General features: G+C 46.2%; 1 protein-coding gene across 2 annotated transcripts; it reads left to right on the forward strand.

Moving 5' to 3' along the window:
• The first annotated feature begins 477 nt into the window (after positions 1–477).
• LOC126536807 (uncharacterized) lies at positions 478–20,008 on the forward strand. Of its 2 annotated transcripts, XM_072287526.1 has the most exons (3): positions 478–622; positions 10,391–10,846; positions 16,909–20,008. In XM_072287526.1, exons 2-3 carry the CDS (start codon positions 10,418–10,420, stop codon positions 17,242–17,244), a joined length of 765 nt encoding a protein of 254 aa, XP_072143627.1. In that variant the 5' UTR covers positions 478–622; positions 10,391–10,417; the 3' UTR covers positions 17,245–20,008. The 2 variants fall into 2 exon arrangements, with proteins under 2 accessions (XP_072143627.1, XP_050039767.3); XM_050183810.3 differs by lacking the exon at positions 478–622 and having other exon boundaries at positions 10,195–10,846.
• The last annotated feature ends 2,637 nt before the right edge of the window (positions 20,009–22,645 follow it).

Raw genomic sequence — 22,645 nt, forward strand, 5'->3', positions numbered from 1 at the left:
ATAGGTGGCATCCAATGATGACAAACTTCTGGTGCTCGCAGCAGCTTTCGGCACCGCAGTACGACGAAGCACAGCCTTCGAGATGAGAAACTGCGATCACAGACTGGGGCCACCACATATTCCAGGTTTTGTTTCGTACTCAATTCTAACGTGCATGTCATACTTTAGCGAAACTTTTTGGGAAAAAAAAAAAGTACGCGTCACAACTGAATAAATACGGTAGTTACAACACACGAGTAGAAAGACTTGCGCGTCTCGCTCACTGGCGTCTCCTAATTGCGCTCTTGCAAAGTAGTGCGGTGAAGACGGTGCTGTCGCACGCGTCTAATTTATGGTTTTGCATTCTCTCGCCAGGACGGCAAGTCAAGATGTCCTTGCCATCTTTTTACAGTCCTTTTTTTAATTTTCACTGTTGTTGACGTTATTGCTTCCAATGATGGCACATCTTGATTTTGTTTACTATTCATTGCAGCTGCAACACTCGGGTCAACGTGCACAGAGACCTTGCTGCGCCGGCGTCTCCAATGACCGCGAGCTGCAGATACTGTAGAGGGCACGCTGCGCTGAGCTGAAATTGCGCGCCACTGGAACAAAAGACGGACGCCTTGGAAGAATTGTAAAGGTACAGCACTCTTTCGCGTCTTCGCAGCTATTCGTCTCTCTCCCTCTCTCTGTCTCTATCGCCTTCTCTCCGTCCTTGTCTTCATAAAATTCAAACTTATTCAAGCAATATACATAAAAACTACAGATATATTCGTACATACAAGAGGCGATCTCAATACAGTTCGCCGCTAGCGTGGCCTCCTGTACTATGAAAAACGACGCGGGACAAGGGCTCAGAAATTATAACACCAAGAACTAATTATTCTCAACGTGATAAACGTGCGAAGAGAAAGGTCACAATATGATTATTGGTAACTAAATAGAAATGTTCTCTATCTTATTTTAAACAACTTGTTACTTTTATTTTTCTTTAATTAGTTGCATTTTGGTTGCCTTCATTTTAGTTTGCTCTTCGGCTCCTGACCCCCTAACACATTCAGATCTCTCTTCATTCAGGTAAAGAAAACTTCTCTAATAATTCTTACAGCAGTTTGTTTCGAGAGGTGGCAATCTTCAGCGATGCACGAAGTATACTGCATCAGAACGGCAAGTTGGGCCAGTTGGTTGGGATTCATGGTATGGGTTGTAACAGCGCACACAAGACAGGGACAACAGAAAGAATAGCGCACACAAGACAGGGACAACAGAAAGAATAGCGCACACAAGACAGGGACAATAGAAAAAATAGCGCACACAAGACAGGGACAACAGAAATTCTTTCTGTTGTCCCTGTCTTGTGTGCGCTGTTACAACCCATACCATGGATGCACGAAGTAACTCATGGCTAATGTTAGAAAATAATTTTTGAGGTGCATAGTGCAGCATCAGCTCATTGTTGCCAGTTCCACGGACAAAACACCTCATTTTTACATTTCTGCCATGAGGCCAAGCTTTTGGCACTTACTAGCAGTCTTATCAAGGCTGCTATGGCGAAAATGGAAAATGAACCCTGACCTTCTTTCAGGTTTGCGACTTATAGATTAGCTTAGGTTATGTTAGTTTAGCTTAGGCTACATTAAGTTTGCATTATCTTCAGCAACATAACGCTAAAATGCCTGAGGGAAAATCTGAGCAGTAAAGTCTGTACATGGTGGCTGACAAGTACTGCCGCATGAAAACAGATTTGCCTTCTCAGGCACATAGTGATGACAAGGCAATACCACGTGTACTATATGTGTTGAAATGATTTACCAAGGCTCAGTACAAATCCAAACAGTAACCACACGCAATGTGAACATTACACGTAGGCATGTCGCATCATTCCGTACTGGCGTAGCTCAAGTTTGAAATGGTAAACTTAAAGTAAAGCTCTGGTATGGGCAAAATGAGCACTCGGTAATATCTCTCGTACTTGCGCATTCAAACGGCACTGAAAGCTGCACCATGCTTTGTAGCGAGGGGTTACAGATTACAGATGATTCGCCCCAAAATATTGACATACACATTCGTTATCACCATCAACTTGGAAGTGCGCCTGTCTTTCATCACGCGAATCTAACCGATGTATGAACACGTCCAGTTCTCCTCCGTCTCGTACTTTGTTGCCCTCCTACGCAGGTAACTAGGTGGTGTGATGCAGGCGCAAGTTGGAATGAGCTAGCGTAAGACAGGAATAATTCGAGAGCGCAGGGAGAGAGACCTTCATCCTGGCAGTGGACATTAAAAAAAGTAGGCTGATGATAAGGCCTTCTATAAGTAAGAAAGTTATCGGTTATCTGTTCTATGCACTGCGTGACCTTTCCGCCCCTTTCCATTTTACATTTTTAAGCTATCAACTCGTACGTTTGACCTCGAATCGACATCGTTTCCTACTTCCGTAAACGTCTCGCCTATCAGTTCCCATGTATTCGTACACTGCGTGATTCCTAGCTTGCCTTCAAGTTTTTATTTATTTATTTATTTATTTATTTATTTATTTATTTATTTATTTTTCCCCCATGGAATGGATCGAGGCCTGAGCAGTACAACAAATTAATTTCCTTGACGCAGGTTCAGGCTCTCCTTACAAGGAAAACAACATATAAGACGATAAACCGACGACTCACGGCTTCCAATATGTGCAAGAAAGAGCATCAACTAAGAACGACATACATCCGATTATTCATGTCAAAACCACTGCCACATAATTCCAAGCTCAAGTTAAACCGAACATAAATATTTAACAGACACACCAATATGCATATGTCACACCAAAGCACACTATTTCGCTATTTATTTCTATGTGCCTAATTTAATTTATTAAGTCTATGTTAATTTGTTTTTGTTTTATTCGAGTTTATTTTTTTTTTTTCGTGCCGACTTAATTTTAACGTAATTGTGTGTAACTTTAAGCTTCTATGTCATAACCAAACTTTCATCCCCATAGGTCAGTAATCGCATAATGCGGGGATTACATACACTGCTTTCCTTTTTTTTTTCAGAAATTGCCATCGTCATCATCTCATAAAAAATTTTGCCCCGGCGACCGGTACCCGCGATGTTTTTCCTAATGACACAGCGCCACAGCAAACGCGCAACAGCAGCCTCAAGACACATCGACTGCTTAATAACGCCCAGAACGTGACGGTCACATCGTATACCAACATCGAGCGGCTAGGCTGGGCTGGGCTGCGCTGCGCTTTACATCTGTGCTCAACCTTGATCCTTCCTCGCTTCAACAGTGACGTATATTCTGTGTACGCTTTCGACAGCGGCCATTGTTCATCGTAACCCGATATTACATTGAGGTCACGCGAAACCCGCGGCACAACGCATGTGGGTCGCATTACGGCGTCGCTACATTCGCCTCTTACAAAGCCGGGTCCCTCTGCGCATTCCTTCTTTTTGTCGCGCTCGGTGGTCGAGAGGTCGACTCTCCGACGTCAGAAGCGTGAGCTTTATCCCGCAGGAAGCCTGAAAAGGGTTCGGCATAGGCTTATAACGAAGGCTGAAAAGGGTTCGGTATAGGCTTATAACGGAGCCCATGGTAAGAAAAGTAAAAACGATATCTTTACCGTTCACATTATCTAAAAAAAGTACTGCGAATGAAGAACTTTAACGGCCTAACTAGTGGCTAGATTTGTGAGACATGTTACCAACGCAAAATCTAATGGGACCCGACGAGTTCTACGACATGTCCCACGACGTCTGTCGTTGTCATAACCTCTGAAGTTGAGACTTCTGGCCGTTAAACCCCACAAGCACTAAATACATGTCCACTGGGGCTGCGAATGACATTTACTTGACAGTGGAATACATCAAGTAGAAGATATATCAAACACGACAGAAGAGATGTCTTTGAAGTATGTTGCATCAGAAAAAAAGATACAACTGCGTTAGCACAGCTTGTAGGAATATCGCAAACAATGAACTGGAATGTGTTAGTGCACGAGTTATATGCGCATAGACGGTATAAGTTCACTTTGGTATGACTTCTGGCTGACCTAAGCCCAGTGTCGAGTAAACTTCAGTTGTAGTTCAGCGTTTGTGGTGTCTGTGGTGTCTGTATTTGCGTGCCATTCGATTCTGAGAGTGGCAACCTTCTTCACAGATTTCTAAAACATTACCCAGCATTATCAATGCTGAGCCCACTCACTTTGGCATACGTTTACGTGAATCCGACGCGAGAAGATCGTGTCAGAGGTCAGGATGGGACACACCAATCCGACAGCAATTGCGCATTGATGGCGTACACGCTGCAATTAAGGTTTCAGCTTGCAGTGAACGCCTTCGTCGTCTAAATGACGACAGCTCAACGACAGCAAGAAAGTTCGAGCGTCGCGGACCCACTGTTGAAGCGTTCGTGGGAACAGAGTTTCATATCTGGCTATTACTTCTGCCATAGAGATATTGCGATTGCCCCCCATAGTGTGTCCCAATGGCTGCAACGCTGTGGTGCTCAGCGAGAGGCCGTGGGTTCGACACCCGAAAGCAGGCGCCGCAATATGATGTGGTGGAAATGCACAAACGCTCGGTATATGTACTTAGATTTAGCTACACTTTTAACAATCCTAGTGGGTCAAAAATAATGCGGAGCTCTCCACTACGATGCCTCTCATATATGCAGTTGTGGCTTTCCGATGGTAAATGCATGAAATAAATTCAAACCATAACATCATGACGATACATGTGGCAAACCACGGGAACTGTGGACGTCAGCCGCTGTTCACTGCAAAAACTATCAGGCCATTGTAATAGGAGTCATTAGTCGGTGACGTGGCGCGGTCACATAACACATTTGGCATTCCTTGGAACCAACAAGAGGAGTTCTTTTGAGTAGAGGCATCAGGAGTCATAGAAGAGTTGCATGGTCAACAGTGGATAAAGCGTACGTGGTTATTTTTAGGAAATGTATTCCTATTCCACATCCGCTATAATGAGTCACAATAAACGAAGGAAAATGCAGGTTGAACAGAGCGTCAGGAAAGAAGACACAATCTCTGGGTTGCTTTTCGCTGGGTGTTTGCAATAAGTACTCAAAATTCCAGATTTATAAGCGTTAGGTGTAAGGATAAACGGCAAATTCCTCCTCTGCAGTTTATATATGACATTGTTGTGTTAAGCAACGCTGGCAAATGCTCACAACAATTGTTTTAAGATTTGAACCAGCAAGGTATAAGAATTCGTTCGAAGTTTAATATGCAAGAGACTAAAGTAATGTCCAATGACTTAGCAACGGAACAAGAATCCTGGTTTGGTAGTCGCCCGTTTGAACCTGTGCAGGACTACGCTTTTCAAGCCAAGTATACACAGGGAGCCAGGATTATAAGAAGATTCTCACAACAATAGAATGGGTTGGAGTGCAGATTAAGCATCAGAGGCGGAACAAAGGGGCTGGAGTTTTTGCTAGACACAACCACCTGAAACCGACAAACAAGTAAAGCAAGGTTAGACTCCTAATTCGACCAAATATCCTTCTTTAAAGGTGTTGATCGCAACACCCCTTTTTTCAGGTGTTGGCATGTCAACGTAATGGTTCCATTTTAACAAAACACTGCGCGCAAAAGATGTGGACGAGCAAAGAAACGACCAACACGGGCGCTGATTTCGAGAACTGCGCTGATTTTCAGCGCTCGCGTTTGTCGTTTCTTTGCTCGTAGACGTCTTTTTCGCGCAGTTTTTTTGTTAAGATGGAACCACACCAACTCTTCCTGCTCTCAGTTTTGATGAACAACTTAATGGTGTTAGTCATGGGACAAGCCTAAAGTACCCTTAAAGTTCAAGAAATTTTATCGCGTCTGTGCATGGCGTTGCATTTAAAGATACGATTTCGCGTTCCACCTGCAGTTCCTGTTTTGGTATGATAACACGTTTACGGTAACGGCAGAAGTTGCCGTTGTTAGACAAAGCGTGGAAAAAAATAGGCAAGAAAAGTTAAAAGTGACTAGAGCGACAAGACGAGTAACATGGGCTTTTAGTAGGTAGCTCTCTGCGTCACTCTGATTATACCGATGACTGCGATTGTGCAGTTGGTTATGTATGGGTAGAATTTAGGCTTCCGTTAACTTTTCGTACTCAAAGGAATCTACGCGACCGCTATTACTTAGTGAACATTCTTAATTAAGTGTCACGACAACGTTCTGAAGCTTGGTAGTGTCGTTGTGCTCGTAATCTCTAAATCTTTATTACAGTAAACACCATAATGCTTCTATGAGCCCCTTAATGCTAGCCTGACAGCTTATAAAGACCACTCTCTTTTGCTCTAGAGGCTCTCGAGAGCGGTATTATGTTGTGACACACAAAGACAACGAGGATCTAAGCCGTGGAATCCAAGCTTAGTTCTCATGAACGCGAAGAGATTGCGAACATTCGTTTATCGTGTGCCACACAAAGCTGCTTTGAAGAGAGAAAAGAATTCGTAATTATGGATTAGGATAATTATTGGACACGCCAATAACGCGGTTAGAGTATACACTTTGTACATGTTGTTACTGTTTGTGCAGTGATAATGGAGAGACTGCAGGAAAGTGATACAATCCAGGCGTGGAAGATCTTTTCGGGCTGAAGCTCACTTTGTTACTCAATTTATCTATGCCGCTGTGCTCTAATGCCGGACATGCATTTTAAGTTGTACAAGGATTACATAAAAAAAAATCTACTTTAAGTTTACAGAGCGCGTATTGTGATATGGTATATTTTCCTTCTGTTTTCAAGCATCTCAACAACAAAAATATTGTTCTTTGGTTGGGACACGCGTAGCCGGCCAAGTGCACAAAGCTCTGTACGCTGTACAGTTGAATTTCGATGTAGGTTTTAAAATCTCAAAGCAACGCTAAGGCTGTGAACCACGTCGTAATTTTGACCACCTGAGTTTATTTGCCTTGCACCTAAAGACGAGCCTTCTTGTATGAGCTCCAAAGATTCTTCTGTGAGGAGCTTTTTACCAGCAATAAAAAGAATAATCAGTTAATTTATTGCAGTAAGAAAGTTTTACCAACACGCACTCCGTTGAATAATACGTCCAACCCAACTGTATAAATAGTAGGGAAAAAATTACGATTGAACTCACCTCATCACGCTGGTTGTCGACGGTAATGCGAATAGTAATCGAGCAATGTAGCGACAGGCCATATTGCCGAAGCCAGATTTGTTTAGCACGTGTAGTGGTAATTCTGAGACTTTTGTTGTTTCAGCTATATGCCACATGCATGCTCAAATACCGTCCCACTTTGCTAAGGCACTCGCTTGCCGAGGTCGCCTACGAGCATGAAGGCATGACGACGACTGTATATCTCCGACGCAGAGACCCCACGGGATGACAAAGAAGGAACATTATCGACGGAATGACAAAGGCGTTTAACGATGGCGGCCTGGCGAAGATGAGATGTGGATGTTTAAATTATGACGATGATATAACGATCGCTTGACGACGATGACATCCCTATGACAGTATGACAAACGAATGCATGACGTCGACTGTGTAACGACGATGCATTCACGGCGATAGCATGAAGGTGGCATGATGACAATGAGATGAACGCTAGTGTACGATGACAATGGCGTGGCAATGACTTTATCACGAAACCTGTATGACGACGTCGGCGTGAAGACGCTGATGATCACATCAACCACAAGCGAAGAACTCAGATACCTTTGAGACTGTCGAGTGGTAGCACGAAACTAAGCCCTGCACGTTTCCAAACACCGCCTCGTGGTTTTTCACTTTTTTACCAGCCACTGCGCTAAACACGCCGCTTTAGAAATGACACAACGTGATGGACTTGCATATACGCGCGTCCTTATAGTCCCGATCGTTGCTCATCATTCGTCAAGACGTTGGCGTGACGACGACGGCATGACGAGAGTAGGATGACAGAGATGGAATGACGATGGATGGCACGACTATGACAGCATTACGACGACAGTGTGACAATGGAGGGCGTGATAGCGACTGTGTGACAATGACGGCATGACAAGGGCGGCGTCATCATGATTTAATGACGACAGTATGATTACAAGACAATGAAGAAGAAAGATTGGCGGTGATGCAACAACGAAGGTGATATGACGACGACGGCGTGACCACGATGGGATAACGTTAAGGGAGTGATGATAAGAAAAAAAAAACAGAGAGACGATAATGGCATGACGACCACTGTGTGACGAAGATGGCGAAATAACGAAGGCATGACGAGAGTCGGACGGTGAAGCTGGAATGACCGACGATGCAGCGACCACGACGGCGTCACCACCCCAAACCCATACTGAGTAAATCAAGCTATTTTACGACTGGGACTATTCTGGGTCGATTTAGAAGGCGTGGCGACGATAGCATAACAAGAATAAGATCATGAAGCTGGAATGAAGAAGATTGAACAACCACGATGGCGTCACTATGGCGGTGTGAAAACGAATGCATGATGACTGTATGATAACGATGGCGTGACGAGTGTCGGATGGCAAAGCTGGAATGCAACGGTCACAACCGCGATCCCATACCTAGTGGCCGAAGCTATTGGGCAACTTGGTCCACTGGGTCGGGGTCGAATACGTGACGACGATGGCGTGACCAGAGTGAGTGAGTGAGCGAAGAAACCTTATTGCAGGTCCGGCGAGGACGCGAACTCTTCGCGCACCCGGCTAGTCCCACGTCGGAACCGGCAGGTCTAGCCCACTGGCCCGGTCGCGGGTACGCTGGACAGCCAGGATATGCTTTTTTATAGCGGGGCCACGCAGAAGTGAGTCCCACTCCTCCTTGATGAACTTGGGATATGTCGACCCAGACTCCCAGAGCATGTGCGCTAGAGGGGAGGTCTGACCGCAGGATGGGTAGGCGTCGTCGCGATACACGTCGGGGTATGCCTCGTGGAGAACGGACAGACACGGATATGTGCTGGTCTGTAGAAGTCTAAGCGAAACGGCTTGCACCCTATTCAACTTGGGGTGAGGGTGTGGAAAGACCCTTCTAGACATGTAGAAAAATTTAATAATCTCGTTGTGAGTAGCGGGAGCGTCCCTGTGGCCGTAGATAGGGCTTCAGCACTCCTTAGAGCAAGCGCGGTCGGCGAGGTCACGCGCAGCCTCGTGAGCAGACTCATTGAGGTTCGGGGGAGCACCCTCGACCGACCCTACGTGAGCGGGAAACCAGTGAATTGAATGATATGTGAGAGCATATGGACTCGAGCCACTAAGACTAGCAGCTTGCTTGGCGATGCAACCCTTCTGAAAAGCCCTAACTGCCGTTTTGGAATCACTATAGATCTCGGACCCACGACTGTCTAGCAGGGCGAGGGCGATAGCGTCTTGCTCGGCGACTCCGGGGTCTGAAGTGCGAATCGAGGCGCTGTTGGAAATCTTGCCGCTGGAGTCGACCACAACGACGGCAAAGGTCTTCCCGTCGCTATACTCCACGGCGTCGACGAAGCTTGCTCTAATGTCGTGTTGCTTGGTCTGTTTGAGGATGGCTGCTGCTCTGGCCTTGCGTCTACCCTCGTTGTGGACGGGATGAACGTTTCGGAGCACAGGGGCCACTACGAACTTGTCTCGAATGCACCTAGGGATCGAGCTACTGACCATCGGGAATCCCGCAGGGTGGTAACCCAGCTCTTCGAGGATGCGTTTACCTGCCGCTGTGGTAGTCAGGCGAGTGAGTGGCGCGCGTTCTTGGGCTTCTGCAATCTCCTCGGCGGTGTTATGTACCCACAGCTTCAGGAGATCCTCGATATGGGTCCTGATGGGTAACCCGAGAGCTCTATTGACTACTTTGCAGAGTAAGATATCACAAAGGTGAATGACGAGGCTGCCTGATCGGCGCAAGTAGACTGACAGACAGACAGACAGACAGACAGACAGACAGACAGACAGACAGACGGACGGACGGACGGACAGATAGATAGATAGATAGATAGATAGATAGATAGATAGATAGATAGATAGATAGATAGATAGATAGATAGATAGATAGATAGATAGATAGATAGATAGATAGATAGATAGATAGATAGATAGATAGATAGATTAGATAGATAGATAGATAGATAGATAGATAGATAGATAGATAGATAGATAGATAGATAGATAGATAGATAGATAGATAGATAGATAGATAGATAGATAGATAGATAGATAGATAGATAGATAGATAGATAGATAGATAGATAGATAGATAGGCTGGCAGGGAGGCTAGAAACGCCTGAAGTACGCAAAGAATGCTATTCGCATTAAAAGCCAATGCCAATGGCGGCGCCCCTTTCACCTAGGACGCTCGTCAACTCGCCGCAACCTTTTCTCACTATAATGTCATTACTTCGTGAAACATGGGGCGGGTCATTGTTCATTTCTGTTTCTATATTTATTTCTTTTTTTTCAGTTGCAGGGCACAAGAGTTTGAACAGCGATGTGCCGGCTGGAGCACTGCAGGCGCTCCTCAGCTCCTCTCTTTCAACTGATAGCGGCAACTCTCCTCCTGGCGACGACGGTTTCCTGCGCTACGGGCGGTGTTCGACCGTCTTCATCGTCGTTGCCGACGAGTGCATCGGGCACCAAGAAGACCGAAATCTGGCAGATCGACTTGCTGCCCGACAACGGAGGCGGCCGAGGCGTCGGCCACGGAGGCGGCAATGGTGGCGGCTTCGGGCCCGTCGCACCCCCGCAACCACCGCCGGTCATCCACCACCACCACCACCAAGCGAACGACAGGGGCGCAGTCGGTGGAGGCGTTCATCACGTGGGAAACATCGGCCTGCACACGTTCGCAACGGCAGGTGGTGGCGAGTCTTACGAGCAGCAGATGCCGCTTCACGCCATCGTGCACACCCCGATGCAGGTCAGTCGACACTTTGGTGCTCGTAGTCGGGACGACAGGAACGTGCGGACCATTCAATGAAGAGCGCTTAAAGCTGAATCGTCCTTACATTCTGTAATTTATATTGAATAGAGGTGATTAAAGAATGAGAGCAAGGGGTAATTCAAGACAGGTCGCAAGAACAAGGAGGGCTAGTTGCGGCAAAGCAAACTTCGGCCCGCGTGAAACACCTAGTTTAAGATTATGTAGATATAAAGGAGTGGGCCTCCGTGCAAAATTTGAAGCTTGAAATGCAAAGGAAAAGCATCACGAAAGGCGCGCAAGAATAGCCGTTTTTGATACCGAAACTGAAAGAAATTACCCTTAGGTTACCTCTTACGAAAGTTACGCATAACGGCTTCTCCATGACCTCCGAGTCTAGATGGCGCCCGAGCTGCCCGCAGAACGGTGAAAAATCTCCGAGCCGGCGTGCTGGGAATTACGTCATAGTCAATCCCACCAGGTGCACGCGTCGGCTGCTTACATGCAGTTTAAAGGCTGCGAACAAGAAGATTACGAAATTAATAGCTGTGCGGCTTCACCAAGCTTGTTATGCTGATACATACCACACACACAGGGTGTCCCACGTAACTTGAGCCAATATTTGTAAAATGAAAGGCGCGTGGGAAGCGAATTGAACCGAACGCATACTATTCTCGCTGGTCTATGGTAACTCAGGCAACTTTCTGTTTTCCCCATCACTCACTAATTAATTAAGTTTACTTACCCCACTATTTAATTATTGATTGAAGACTCCAAGTATGATAGGCAGATTTGTAGAGCATCTTCAGAAACCACCGATCGATTTGTTCCGTTTAGGATGCGTCTCACGTTGTCCTTTTTTCCGGGTTGCAAAGAAAGCCCGTGAAATATGAAAAAAGCCACATGACGGAGTGAGTGAGTGAGTGAGTGAGTGAGTGAGTGAGTGAGTGAGTGAGTGAGTGAGTGAGTGAGTGAGTGAGTGAGTGAGTGAGTGAGTGAGTGAGTGAGTGAGTGAGTGAGTGAGTGAGTGAGTGAGTGAGTGAGTGAATAAACATTTACTGGGTCCAGCAAAGCGCGATAAAACGCGCACCCGGCTAATCCCACGACGGGACTGACAGATCTAGCCTGCCGGCCCCATCGCGGGCGCCACGTGACGGAGCGCTTGCGCGATGGCATCGTGCTGCTTTCAAGCGTGCGTTCGGTGAACAATGTCGGCTGCATCATGACTGACGATGGGGAAGCGGCAGGGCGTTGTAGGCCGCTGGACCGGCGGCTCCCGTCGAATGAACGGCGCAAATACGTGCTGCTGGCCGAGCGCTGCCGAAGAGATAAAGAAAGTCCTTTCGAATCTCCGTCGCCAGTCGCGATGCCGCCGACCTCGCTCACCAGACACACACTGGAGAGCGCGATACCACTGCGCCAAGCGCTCCGTCATGTGGCTTTTTTTTTTCATATCTCACGGGCTTTCTTTGAAACCCGGAAAAAACGACTACGTGAGAATTATTGTACAGGAAACAACTCGACCGGTGGTTTCTCGATGTGCTCGACAACAATTAAAGTGATGATGTATGGCGTTTTGTGGCGCAAGGGTACACAAAGTCATAGCGCTGGATTGACAATTTAGTTGATAGTTTGCACTTATCCTGTCAGTGCGTCCTTGTGTGGCTGTGTTGTTTCCCGCCCACAAGCATGCTAGTAGACAAGTCAGCCTAAGCGATAGTTTTAGTTTGCTCTGGCGGCCTAATCAACACTGGGGAAGGGGGACTGGAACGAAAACGAGTGATGAGTAACGATCAGGAATATAAGGAAGCGCGTGTATGCAAGACCACCACATTTTGGGATTTCTAAAGCCGTGTGTCTAGTGCAGTGGCTGCTAAACGAAGTGAAGACGCGAGGCGGTGTTTAGAAACACGCAGTGCTTAATTTCGTCCTGCCACTTGGCAGTCTCTAGGTCTCGGAGTTCTCCGCTTGTGGTTGATTTGATCGTCATCGTCATCATTAAAAACGCCTCTTGCAGAGATGCCAAGTTACTCCTGCTCTGCGTAAATCGAACCCACCCTGCCCCTCGATCCCATCACCCTATCTAACCGTTTGCCTTTTCCATTACGTTCCTCTTTCCTTGGCGTGGAACTGTCTCTGGCGCTGCACATGCTGGGACTGCTGTTTATTGCCATTACATCGCCAGGCTGTCTGTTCTGCGACATCACCTGGAGAACTCCTCTTTTTCGATAATTTTAAGCTCCTTTTAAGTTTAAGCTCCATCTGCTCAAGTTTGATCTGAAATACATACTAGCGTTTTTCTTAAAGTACCCATATTACAATTTTATTGCGTTTTAACGAAGGTTTAAACCACCTAAATCCCGGCAAAAAATATTGGCAAGCGTCAGCACGTCCCAAATAATTTACTATTTTAAAAGTAACTTCTTGTTTCCAATCAATTGCGGTTACAGCACCCAGTAGATGGATTTGTCATGACGCCGTTCGCTCGCTCCGTGCCTGCTATCTGCGCGGGTCTACACGCCAGCGTAGCCGAAATAAACGCGTGCGACACTAACGCTTACTTTTTCATAAGCAACATCCTCATACCTAGCCTTATTGCTTACACAACATCATCAAATTTGCACTGTCTCCTCACAGCATGCAAATACCGGTGACGCCAGGACGGCATTTCGCGGCCAATTCTAGCAATAAATTAACAGATCTTATAAGTGTTTATCAACACTTATACTTGCCAAATATCTTCTTTTTAAGTGCGATAAGGCTGCGGTGTAGTTTCTACAAGTTAGAATATAAGTGCCCGTACTGCTTTAGCACTACGCCAATTATATACAGAAGGAAAGGTTTCGTGTTCGTGACCTTCACAGCTCATAAGCCCAGAAATCCATACGAGCCCTTCTACAGTATAACCTGAAGGCAAGGGACTTGAGTGCCCGACTGTAGACGCAGTGTACCTTTTCCAGTGCGTGTAATAGATCTAAACTCCTACCTCCTCTCTTTCTGTCACACACTCTCTCTGTTTTACTCCCCATCTCCCTACGACGAGAAGGGTAGCGAACTGGCCAAAACCTAGCTAACAATTCTGACTTCCTTCCCTCTTTCTCTCTTTTCATTTACACGGCTTCTTCCATCATCATCATCATCATCATCATCATCATCATCATCATCATCATCAGCCTGGTTACGCCCACTGCAGGGCAAAGGCCTCTCCCATACTTCTCCAACTGCCCCGGCCATGTACTAATTGTGGCCATGTTGACCCTCCAAACTTCCTAATCTCATCTGCCCACCTAACTTTATGTCGCCCCCTGCTACGCTTCCCTTCCCTCGGAATCCAGTACGTAACCCTTAATGACCATCGGTTATCTTCCCTCCTCATTACATGTCCTGCCCATGCCCATTTCTTTTTCTTGATTTCAACTAAGATGTCATTAACGCGCGTTTGCTCCCTCACCCAATCTGCTCTTTTCTTATCCCTTAACGTTACACCTATCATTCTTCTTTCCATAGCTCGTTGCGTCGTCCTCAATTTAAGCAGAACCCTTTTCGTAAGCCTCCAGGTTTCTGCCCCGTACGCGAGTACTGGTAAGACACAGCTGTTATAAATTTTTCTCTTGAGGGATAATGGCAACCTGCTGTTCATGATCTCAGAATGCCTGCCAAACGCACCCCAGCCCATTCTTATTCTTCTGATTATTTCACTCTCATGATCCGGATCAGCAGTCACTACCTGTCCTAAGTAGATGTATTCCCTTACCACTTCCAGTGCCTCGCTACCTATCGTAAACTGCTGTTCCCTTCCGAGACTGTTAAACATTACTTTAGTTTTCTGCAGATTAATTTTTAGTCCCACCCTTCTGCTCTGCCTCTCCAGGTCAGTGAGCATGCATTGCAGTTGGTCCCCTGAGTTACTAAGCAAGGCAATATCATCAGCGAAGTGCAAGTTACTAAGGTGTTCTCCATTTACTCTTATCCCCAATTCTTCCCAATCCAGGTCTCTGAATACCTCCTGTAAACATGCTGTGAATAGCATTGGAGAGATCGTATCTCCCTGCCTGGCGCCTTTCTTTATAGGGATTTTGTTGCTTTCTTTATGGAGTACTACAGTGGCTGTGGAGCCGCTATAGATATCTTTCAGTATTTTTACGTACGGCTCGTCTACACCCTGATTCCGCAATGCCTCCATGACTGCTGAGGTTTCGACTGAATCAAACGCTTTCTCATAATCAATGACAGCTATATATAATGGTTGGTTATATTCCGCACATTTCTCTATCACCTGATTGATAGTGTGAATATGATCTATTGTTGAGTAGCCTTTCCTAAATCCTGCCTGGTCCTTTGGTTGACGGAAGTCTAAGGTGTTCCTGATTCTATTTGCAATTACCTTAGTAAATACTTTGTAGGCAACGGACAGTAAGCTGATCGGTCTATAATTTTTCAAGTCTTTGGCGTCCCCTTTCTTATGGATTAGGATTATGTTAGCGTTCTTCCAAGATTCCGGTACGCTCGAGGTCATGAGGCATTGTGTATACAGGGTGGCCAGTTTTTCTAGAACAATCTGCCCACCATCCTTCAACAAATCTGCTGTTACCTGATCCTCCCCAGCTGCCTTCCCCCTTTGCATAGCTCCCAAGGCTTTCCTTACTTCTTCCGGCGTTACTTGTGGGATTTCGGATTCCTCTAGACTATTCTCTCTTCCATTATCATCGTGGGTTCCACTCGTACTGTATAAATCTCTATAGAACTCCTCAGCCACTTGAACTATCTCATCCATATTAGTAATGATATTGCCGGCTTTGTCTCTTAACGCATACATCTGATTCTTGCCAATTCCTAGTTTCTTCTTCTCTGCTTTTAGGCTTCCTCCGTTCCTGAGAGCTTGTTCAATTCTATCCATATTATACTTCCTTATGTCAGCTGTCTTACGTTTGTTGATTAACTTCGAAAGTTCTGCCAGTTCTATTCTAGCTGTAGGGTTAGAGGCTTTCATACATTGGCGTTTCTTGATCAGATCTTTCGTCTCCTGCGATAGCTTACTGGTATCCTGTCTAACAGAGTTACCGCCGACTTCTATTGCACACTCCTTAATGATGTCCACAAGATTGTCGTTCATTGCTTCAACACTAAGGTCCTCTTCCTGAGTTAAAGCCGAATACCTGTTCTGTAGCTTGATCTGGAATTCCTCTATTTTCCCTCTTACCGCTAAGTCATTGATCGGCTTCTTATGTACCAGTTTCTTCTGTTCCCTCCTCAAGTCTAGGCTAATTCGAGTTCTTACCATCCTTTGGTCACTGCAGCGCACCTTACCGAGCACGTCCACATCTTGTATGATGCCAGGGTTAGCGCAGAGTATGAAGTCTATTTCATTTCTAGTCTCGCCGTTCGGGCTCCTCCACGTCCACTTTCGGCTCTACTAATAACTCTCCCCTGCTATTCCTAGTGCCTATGCCGTATTCCCCCACTGCCTTGTCTCCAGCCTGCTTCTTGCCTACCTAGTCATTGAAATCGCCCATCAGTATAGTGTATTTTGTTTTGACTCTACCCATCGCCGATTCCACGTCTTCATAGAAGCTTTCGACTTCCTGGTCATCATGACTGGATGTAGGAGCGTAGACCTGTACAACTTTCATTTTGTACCTCTTATTAAGTTTCAGAACAAGACATGCCACCCTCTCGTTAATGCTATAGAATTCCTGTATGTTACCAGGTATATCCTTATTAATCAGGAATCCGACTCCTAGTTCTCGTCTCTCTGCTAAGCCCCGGTAGCACAAGACGTGCCCGCTTTTTAGCACTGTATATGCTTCTTTTGGCCTCCTAACTTCACTGAGCCCTATTATATCCCATTTACTGCCCTCTAATTCTTCCAATAGCACTGCTAGACTCGCCTCACTAGATAACGTTCTAGCGTTAAACGTTGCCAGGTTCATATTCCAATGGCGGCCTGTCCGGCGGCCTGTCCGGCGGCCTGTGTGGCGGCCTGTGTGGCGGCCTGTTCTTCCATCGTGTGAGGTTATAAAGCGAAGCAAGTACTGCCACAGATGGTCCTCTCGTGGGCGCAGGTCGACACGACGTCCAGGTGGCCGTCAAGCTCGGACTGCGCCATGACCAACAAGGACATGTCGGTGGCGGCGCCTCTCGTCGCGCTGTTCGTGGGACTGGCGCTGGCGCTGCCCATGCTGGGCCTGCTGTTCATCGCCAAGATGCACCTCTTGTCGGCGCTGACGGGGTCCTCGGGCACCCACACGGTCACCACCAGCGTGGGCGGGCGCAAGGAGGACGCGCTGGAGCGTCGGCTGGCCGACGCCTGGCCCGCCTTTCGAAACGCCGTCAGCAAATATGTGCTCGACGGCCGGTCCGTCGGGACTACCAAGAACATGACAGCGCATTCCATGTAGAACTCGTTGTTGCTAATGTGTGTTTTCCATGAAGTGATGTAATGTAGGAAAAGGCCCCGCTGAGAGAGAGAAAGAGAGAGAGGGGGAAATGTATAAGAGGAAAAGCAATTTATGTGTTGTCCTCATAGTGTAACAGTTCCTTAGCCTGCTACACCGATCAGAGGGAAGTATAGGAGTTAGGTAAAAAGGCGTCGGAGATGGGCAGTAGGATGCGAATATATGTACACATCCGTGTCTGGACGACCAATTCGCAGCCTGGAATTTACGTCTGTGTTGCCAAAAATCTTGGCAGAGTCCTGGTGGCCCATTCTGTTCATATTATGTCAGTGGCCCAGTAACACTTGTTCACTCAACGGCCTGTTGCCAATTGGCGCTTACGAACAATAATGAACAATACAAATGCCGCTCGCAGTTGTATTGGGCACGAGAAACTAGCCGAAGGAATGGCAACAGAAAACCCAGGCGACGCGAACAAATTTATTGTGACAAAAAGCACCAAAGCATCAAGCGCATCATGCGCAATCCCGTTGTCCCAGGCTAAACGCGGGAACCACATCCATACACACCATCATATCACACAAAACAGTTGCTGCGCAATGCACAACCTAGAATACAAACACGCCAGAATTCGCAAGCCAGATCAGTGCATGCATATACACGTGCACTTGTTGAATTAAAAGACGCCTACGAAAGAATACCTACAGCGTCGCTATTACATAATCGCATCTGCAACGGGGAAAAAGGCTTTCATATGTGTTCTCAACGAAATATGCTCACCCTGTACGAACCACTATATTACAGTCAGGGTAAGTATACGTTGTAGCGATGCTTCCATAGAAGCGTATACGTTCAAAACATGGTGGTAGTGGTGGTAGCAACTTCATAAAACATTGTGGTTCATCGACGGTCCATGGAAATTAGCGCCATCTGTGTGGCGAGGGAACACTTCCGGCGGAAGAAAAAAATAATGTGACCTCATATCCGTTAAAAATAGAAGCGACATTATTTTTGTTGACGCGGCCCGCCTCGGTCTGAAAAGACCGGGCTTCAGGACACTAATAAAGTTTTGTGAATGAATGAATAATTGAATGAATTATTTTTGTTCTCGAAAGGCGCGAAATTTGTTGTGGTGGCCTTCCATTGAGGTTGCAGTTTCAATTGCCCCTCAGTTCGACTCGATGGGCGTTTCGAGCTTTCAGCGCGCAAAGCGATGCAGCATAAAGTCAGCCGTACAATTGTCGAGATCGTACGCATGTACGAATATCGTTTCTTTGCAGACAGAAGAAAGCTTTGGGTGTAGAAGGCTGGTCGCATTGTCAGACGCCAAGTCTGTCGGCCAGTGCAGCCGCACGATAACAGCTAAAATAAACAATTCCCTGATGGTCGCAAGTCACTACTTTTGAATGAAGACGTTAAGAAACGACAAAACCATCCACGTTACAACAGAATTCAGACAATTGTTGGAAAGCAAAACAACACAATGTGTGTGACAGGACAACGTTAATTGTAGCATAATTGCAACATAATTCAAAAGGTGAATTTTACGAACGCGCCTGCTGTACACTTAAAGAGCTTCATTGCACTGCGGCTGATTATTGCGTCAACGCCTCCATTTATACTGGGCGCAGAAAGAGAGTTATTTAATTACACTGAATTACTTAATGATAGAGTAAAATGGAGTTATAATTTCTTGCCTCACCATGCGTATATAAAACTGACCAGGAATTTTATATTCATTGAATGAATCAAACTGTCTCTCGCTTAAATTAAAAAAGCTTTTTTTTTCTCAATGTTTCTTCCCTCCTCATATAGCCGTCCTTCAACCAATGCTCCCACAGCCACCCTTACGGATGTCGGCGACAACTGCTTTTGAAGCACTTTCCGCCGGAAGCTTCGTGACCTATTTGTATCGACGTTGCCACAGTCGCTAAGTGCAGGAACGGCTAAAACGAAGCGCATTGCATGGCTCAACTTGACATTATTGAACTGTAGCACGAAGAGACAAGGACAAAAGACGAACACGAGGTGGCACGCGTCAAATATGAAACGCATTCATTGCGCAAAGCAGACCGCCCTTCGTGAGCGGATATCTGCAGTCACTAAGCGAAAGCTGGCGAAAAAAGAAAAATGCGTCGAGAAGTGCAATACGCCACACCGAGCAGATAAAAGCTACGCGAGTAGAGGAACGCCCCAGGAAACACCTTTCGCATGTGGGACGCATGTTGACCCATGACGCAACTTTTCATGTGGTGCACTTTTGTTAGTTCAGCGCAGCTCTCGAAAGAAACTTGTAATTAGCATTGAGTATGTGTGCATGTTTACGTCTTCCTACTTTTTTTAGGCGTGCGTTCGTGGCGTGTGTGTCGCGTCAGGTTTCGTCAATATTTTATTTGAATTTGTCAAGCCTATGGTCGTACGAACCCGTCCAGCTTCACCCCAAGCTATCATCGTGATCATCATAATCAACATCCTCTCTGTCGAGCTGTGTCCAGGCTTTTCTGTGTTGTCTTGTTTTTTTTTTTTCAACATTTGTTTAATTTTTTGATGTTTTGTACTTTCGTCTTTGCCATGAAATGTGTGCTTCTCTTTATTGGGCGTTCTTGCTAACTTCGACTTCTCTGTCTATTCCCCTCCTTCTCAAAGAGTATGCATGCATCGTGCCCCTTTCGGTGGCATTTGCCAGCGCGCTCCCTCCTTAATTCCTTTCTGTCCAATGTATGTGTGTTTTCACATCAAGTAACATTAATAAAAGCGCAGAAAGGTAGTGAGATCTGTGCTCTGTTTTCTGCCACTTATAACTTATGTAACAGTGCGAAAAAGTAGGAAAGGGACGACGATAGAGACCGAGTGAGAACAGCCCTCTCCTCACTCGGTCTTTATCATAGTGCTTTACTTATTTCTTCACACTGCTACATAAGTTGCGATGAACCAACTAGCCCAGCAAGCAACCAGCCTATGTTCTGTCATTTGGCTACTAATGTCTATCTTGATCAGTAGTGTGCACTACTGAAAGCCGTAATTAGAGCAATGACCCTTCAAGCGGGCCGGCGTACATATTTTCTTGCAGCTGAGCGGCCTCAAATGTACAGGCATGGGCAGAAGTTTATGGGATGCGGGATCTGATAAAAACGAGCATATTTTACGAGCCTGGGCATGGCAGCCTAGATTTCAAACGTGCCACACGTACTACTGTGTACGCTACCAGCATATTGTACTCTTTTAATGCCTACAAGTCAAACTCGCGTTGTTATTCCACTTTATCAAGAAGCCCGCAACCTGTACACTTTTGACTCTGCCCGCACAACTCCAAAAAGGAAGGGAATGAACTTCACTGCGCGATTCTTTTCGAAGCGAGTACATCTCGACTGCAAGCAACGGATCACCTTAAAGACACGCTTGCTCTGCGCGCAGCAGATAATGAAATATTTACTTCGTTCCGGGTAGCCACGTTCTTAATGTTGTGTATCTGAGAACGGCATAGCTTAGCGGTAGCGCCTGAACCTTTCTCTCGCCTGTACTAATACGAGGTGTTTGAGCCAGGCAGATAGAAAAAGCAATAGCGCGCACATAGGTGCAAAAAATGTACACGGGAAAACAAAGAAACATGAGCACACCTCGTTGATAACGCGTCTGCACATTCTTTGTCACCTAATAAAATGAAGTGGCTAGCGGGAGACAAAGTAAGTGTGGTACTATCTGCTCGCCTAAGTTAAAGGTTGCCTCGCGGTGTGTAAACGGCACGTATCACGACTTTGCACAAGCAATCAGGCAACCAAGTTCGTTGAACGCGTTCCTGCTGCTGTGCACACTATCTCGCCTATAGCTAAAGAGTTGTGCGTCAGTCAGGCGGCTCGGCGCTTTACGGACAAGGTTCTGGAGCACACACCACTAACGCTACTGATCAGAAGTATCATGATTTTCTTGCCGAACTATTTACTTAAGATCTTAGACGTTATGCGCCAAAACCACGATATGATTACGAGGCAGGCTGTAGTACGGGACTGCGGATTAATTTTGATTACCTGGGATCTTTAACATGCAGCTAATGCATGGTACACGGGTGCTTTGAGATTTCGTCAGCACCGAAATCCGGCCGCCATGGCCGTGATTTGATGTTTTTTTTTTCTTTTTTATAAATAACTAGACATACCCTACGCATAAAAAGCTCTCAGTTCAACTAAGCTGTAAAACACAGGACAACTCTGTCCAACCCTTATTTAGTTATCCTATTCCCCCTTTGTAATACCCACATTCTATGCATATCAGTTCATGTATTAAAAAAAGGACATCCCTACGTTAAAAATATCAAAATCTAGTAAGCTGCACAGGGGACGCCACCACGGTGGGGTTCGTGAAACGTCCTGCTCGTGCTGGAGATAGCGCATAAGCACGAGGGCACAGAAATGACATAAGCAAATACACAAGTCACATGAAACGTCTTGCGAGCACTGCAGAAGGTGTATGGGCACGAGGGCAGAGTAATGACATAAGCAAATACACAAGTCACATGAAACGTCTTGCGAGCACTGCAGAAGGTGTATGGGCACGAGGGCACAGGAATGACATAAGCAAATACACAAGTCACATGAAACGTCTTGCGAGCACTGCAGAAGGTGTATGGGCACGAAGGCACAGGAATGACATAAGCAAATACACAAGTCACATGAAACGTCTTGCGAGCACTGCAGAAGGTGTATGGGCACGAGGGCAGAGTAATGACATAAGCAAATACACAAGTCACATGAAACGTCTTGCGAGCAATGCAGAAGGTGTATGGGCACGAGGGCACAGGAATGACATAAGCAAATACACAAGTCACATGAAACGTCTTGCGAGCAATGCAGAAGGTGTATGGGCACGAGGGCACAGGAATGACACAAGCAAATACACAAGTCACATGAAACGTCTTGCGAGCACTGCAGAAGGTGTATCGGCACGAGGGCACAGGAATGACATAAGCAAATACACAAGTCACATGAAACGTCTTGCGAGCAATGCAGAAGGTGTATGGGCACGAGGGCACAGGAATGACATAAGCAAATACACAAGTCACATGAAACGTCTTGCGAGCACTGCAGAAGGTGTATGGGCACGAGGGCAGAGTAATGACATAAGCAAATACACAAGTCACATGAAACGTCTTGCGAGCACTGCAGAAGGTGTATGGGCACGAGGGCACAGGAATGACATAAGCAAATACACAAGTCACATGAAACGTCTTGCGAGCAATGCAGAAGGTGTATGGGCACGAGGGCACAGGAATGACATAAGCAAATACACAAGTCACATGAAACGTCTTGCGAGCAATGCAGAAGGTGTATGGGCACGAGGGCACAGGAATGACATAAGCAAATACACAAGTCACATGAAACGTCTTGCGAGCACTGCAGAAGGTGTATCG

The sequence above is a fragment of the Dermacentor andersoni genome, chromosome 4 (assembly GCF_023375885.2).
Source record: "Dermacentor andersoni chromosome 4, qqDerAnde1_hic_scaffold, whole genome shotgun sequence".
In the NCBI taxonomy this organism is placed as follows: Eukaryota; Metazoa; Arthropoda; class Arachnida; order Ixodida; family Ixodidae; genus Dermacentor; species Dermacentor andersoni.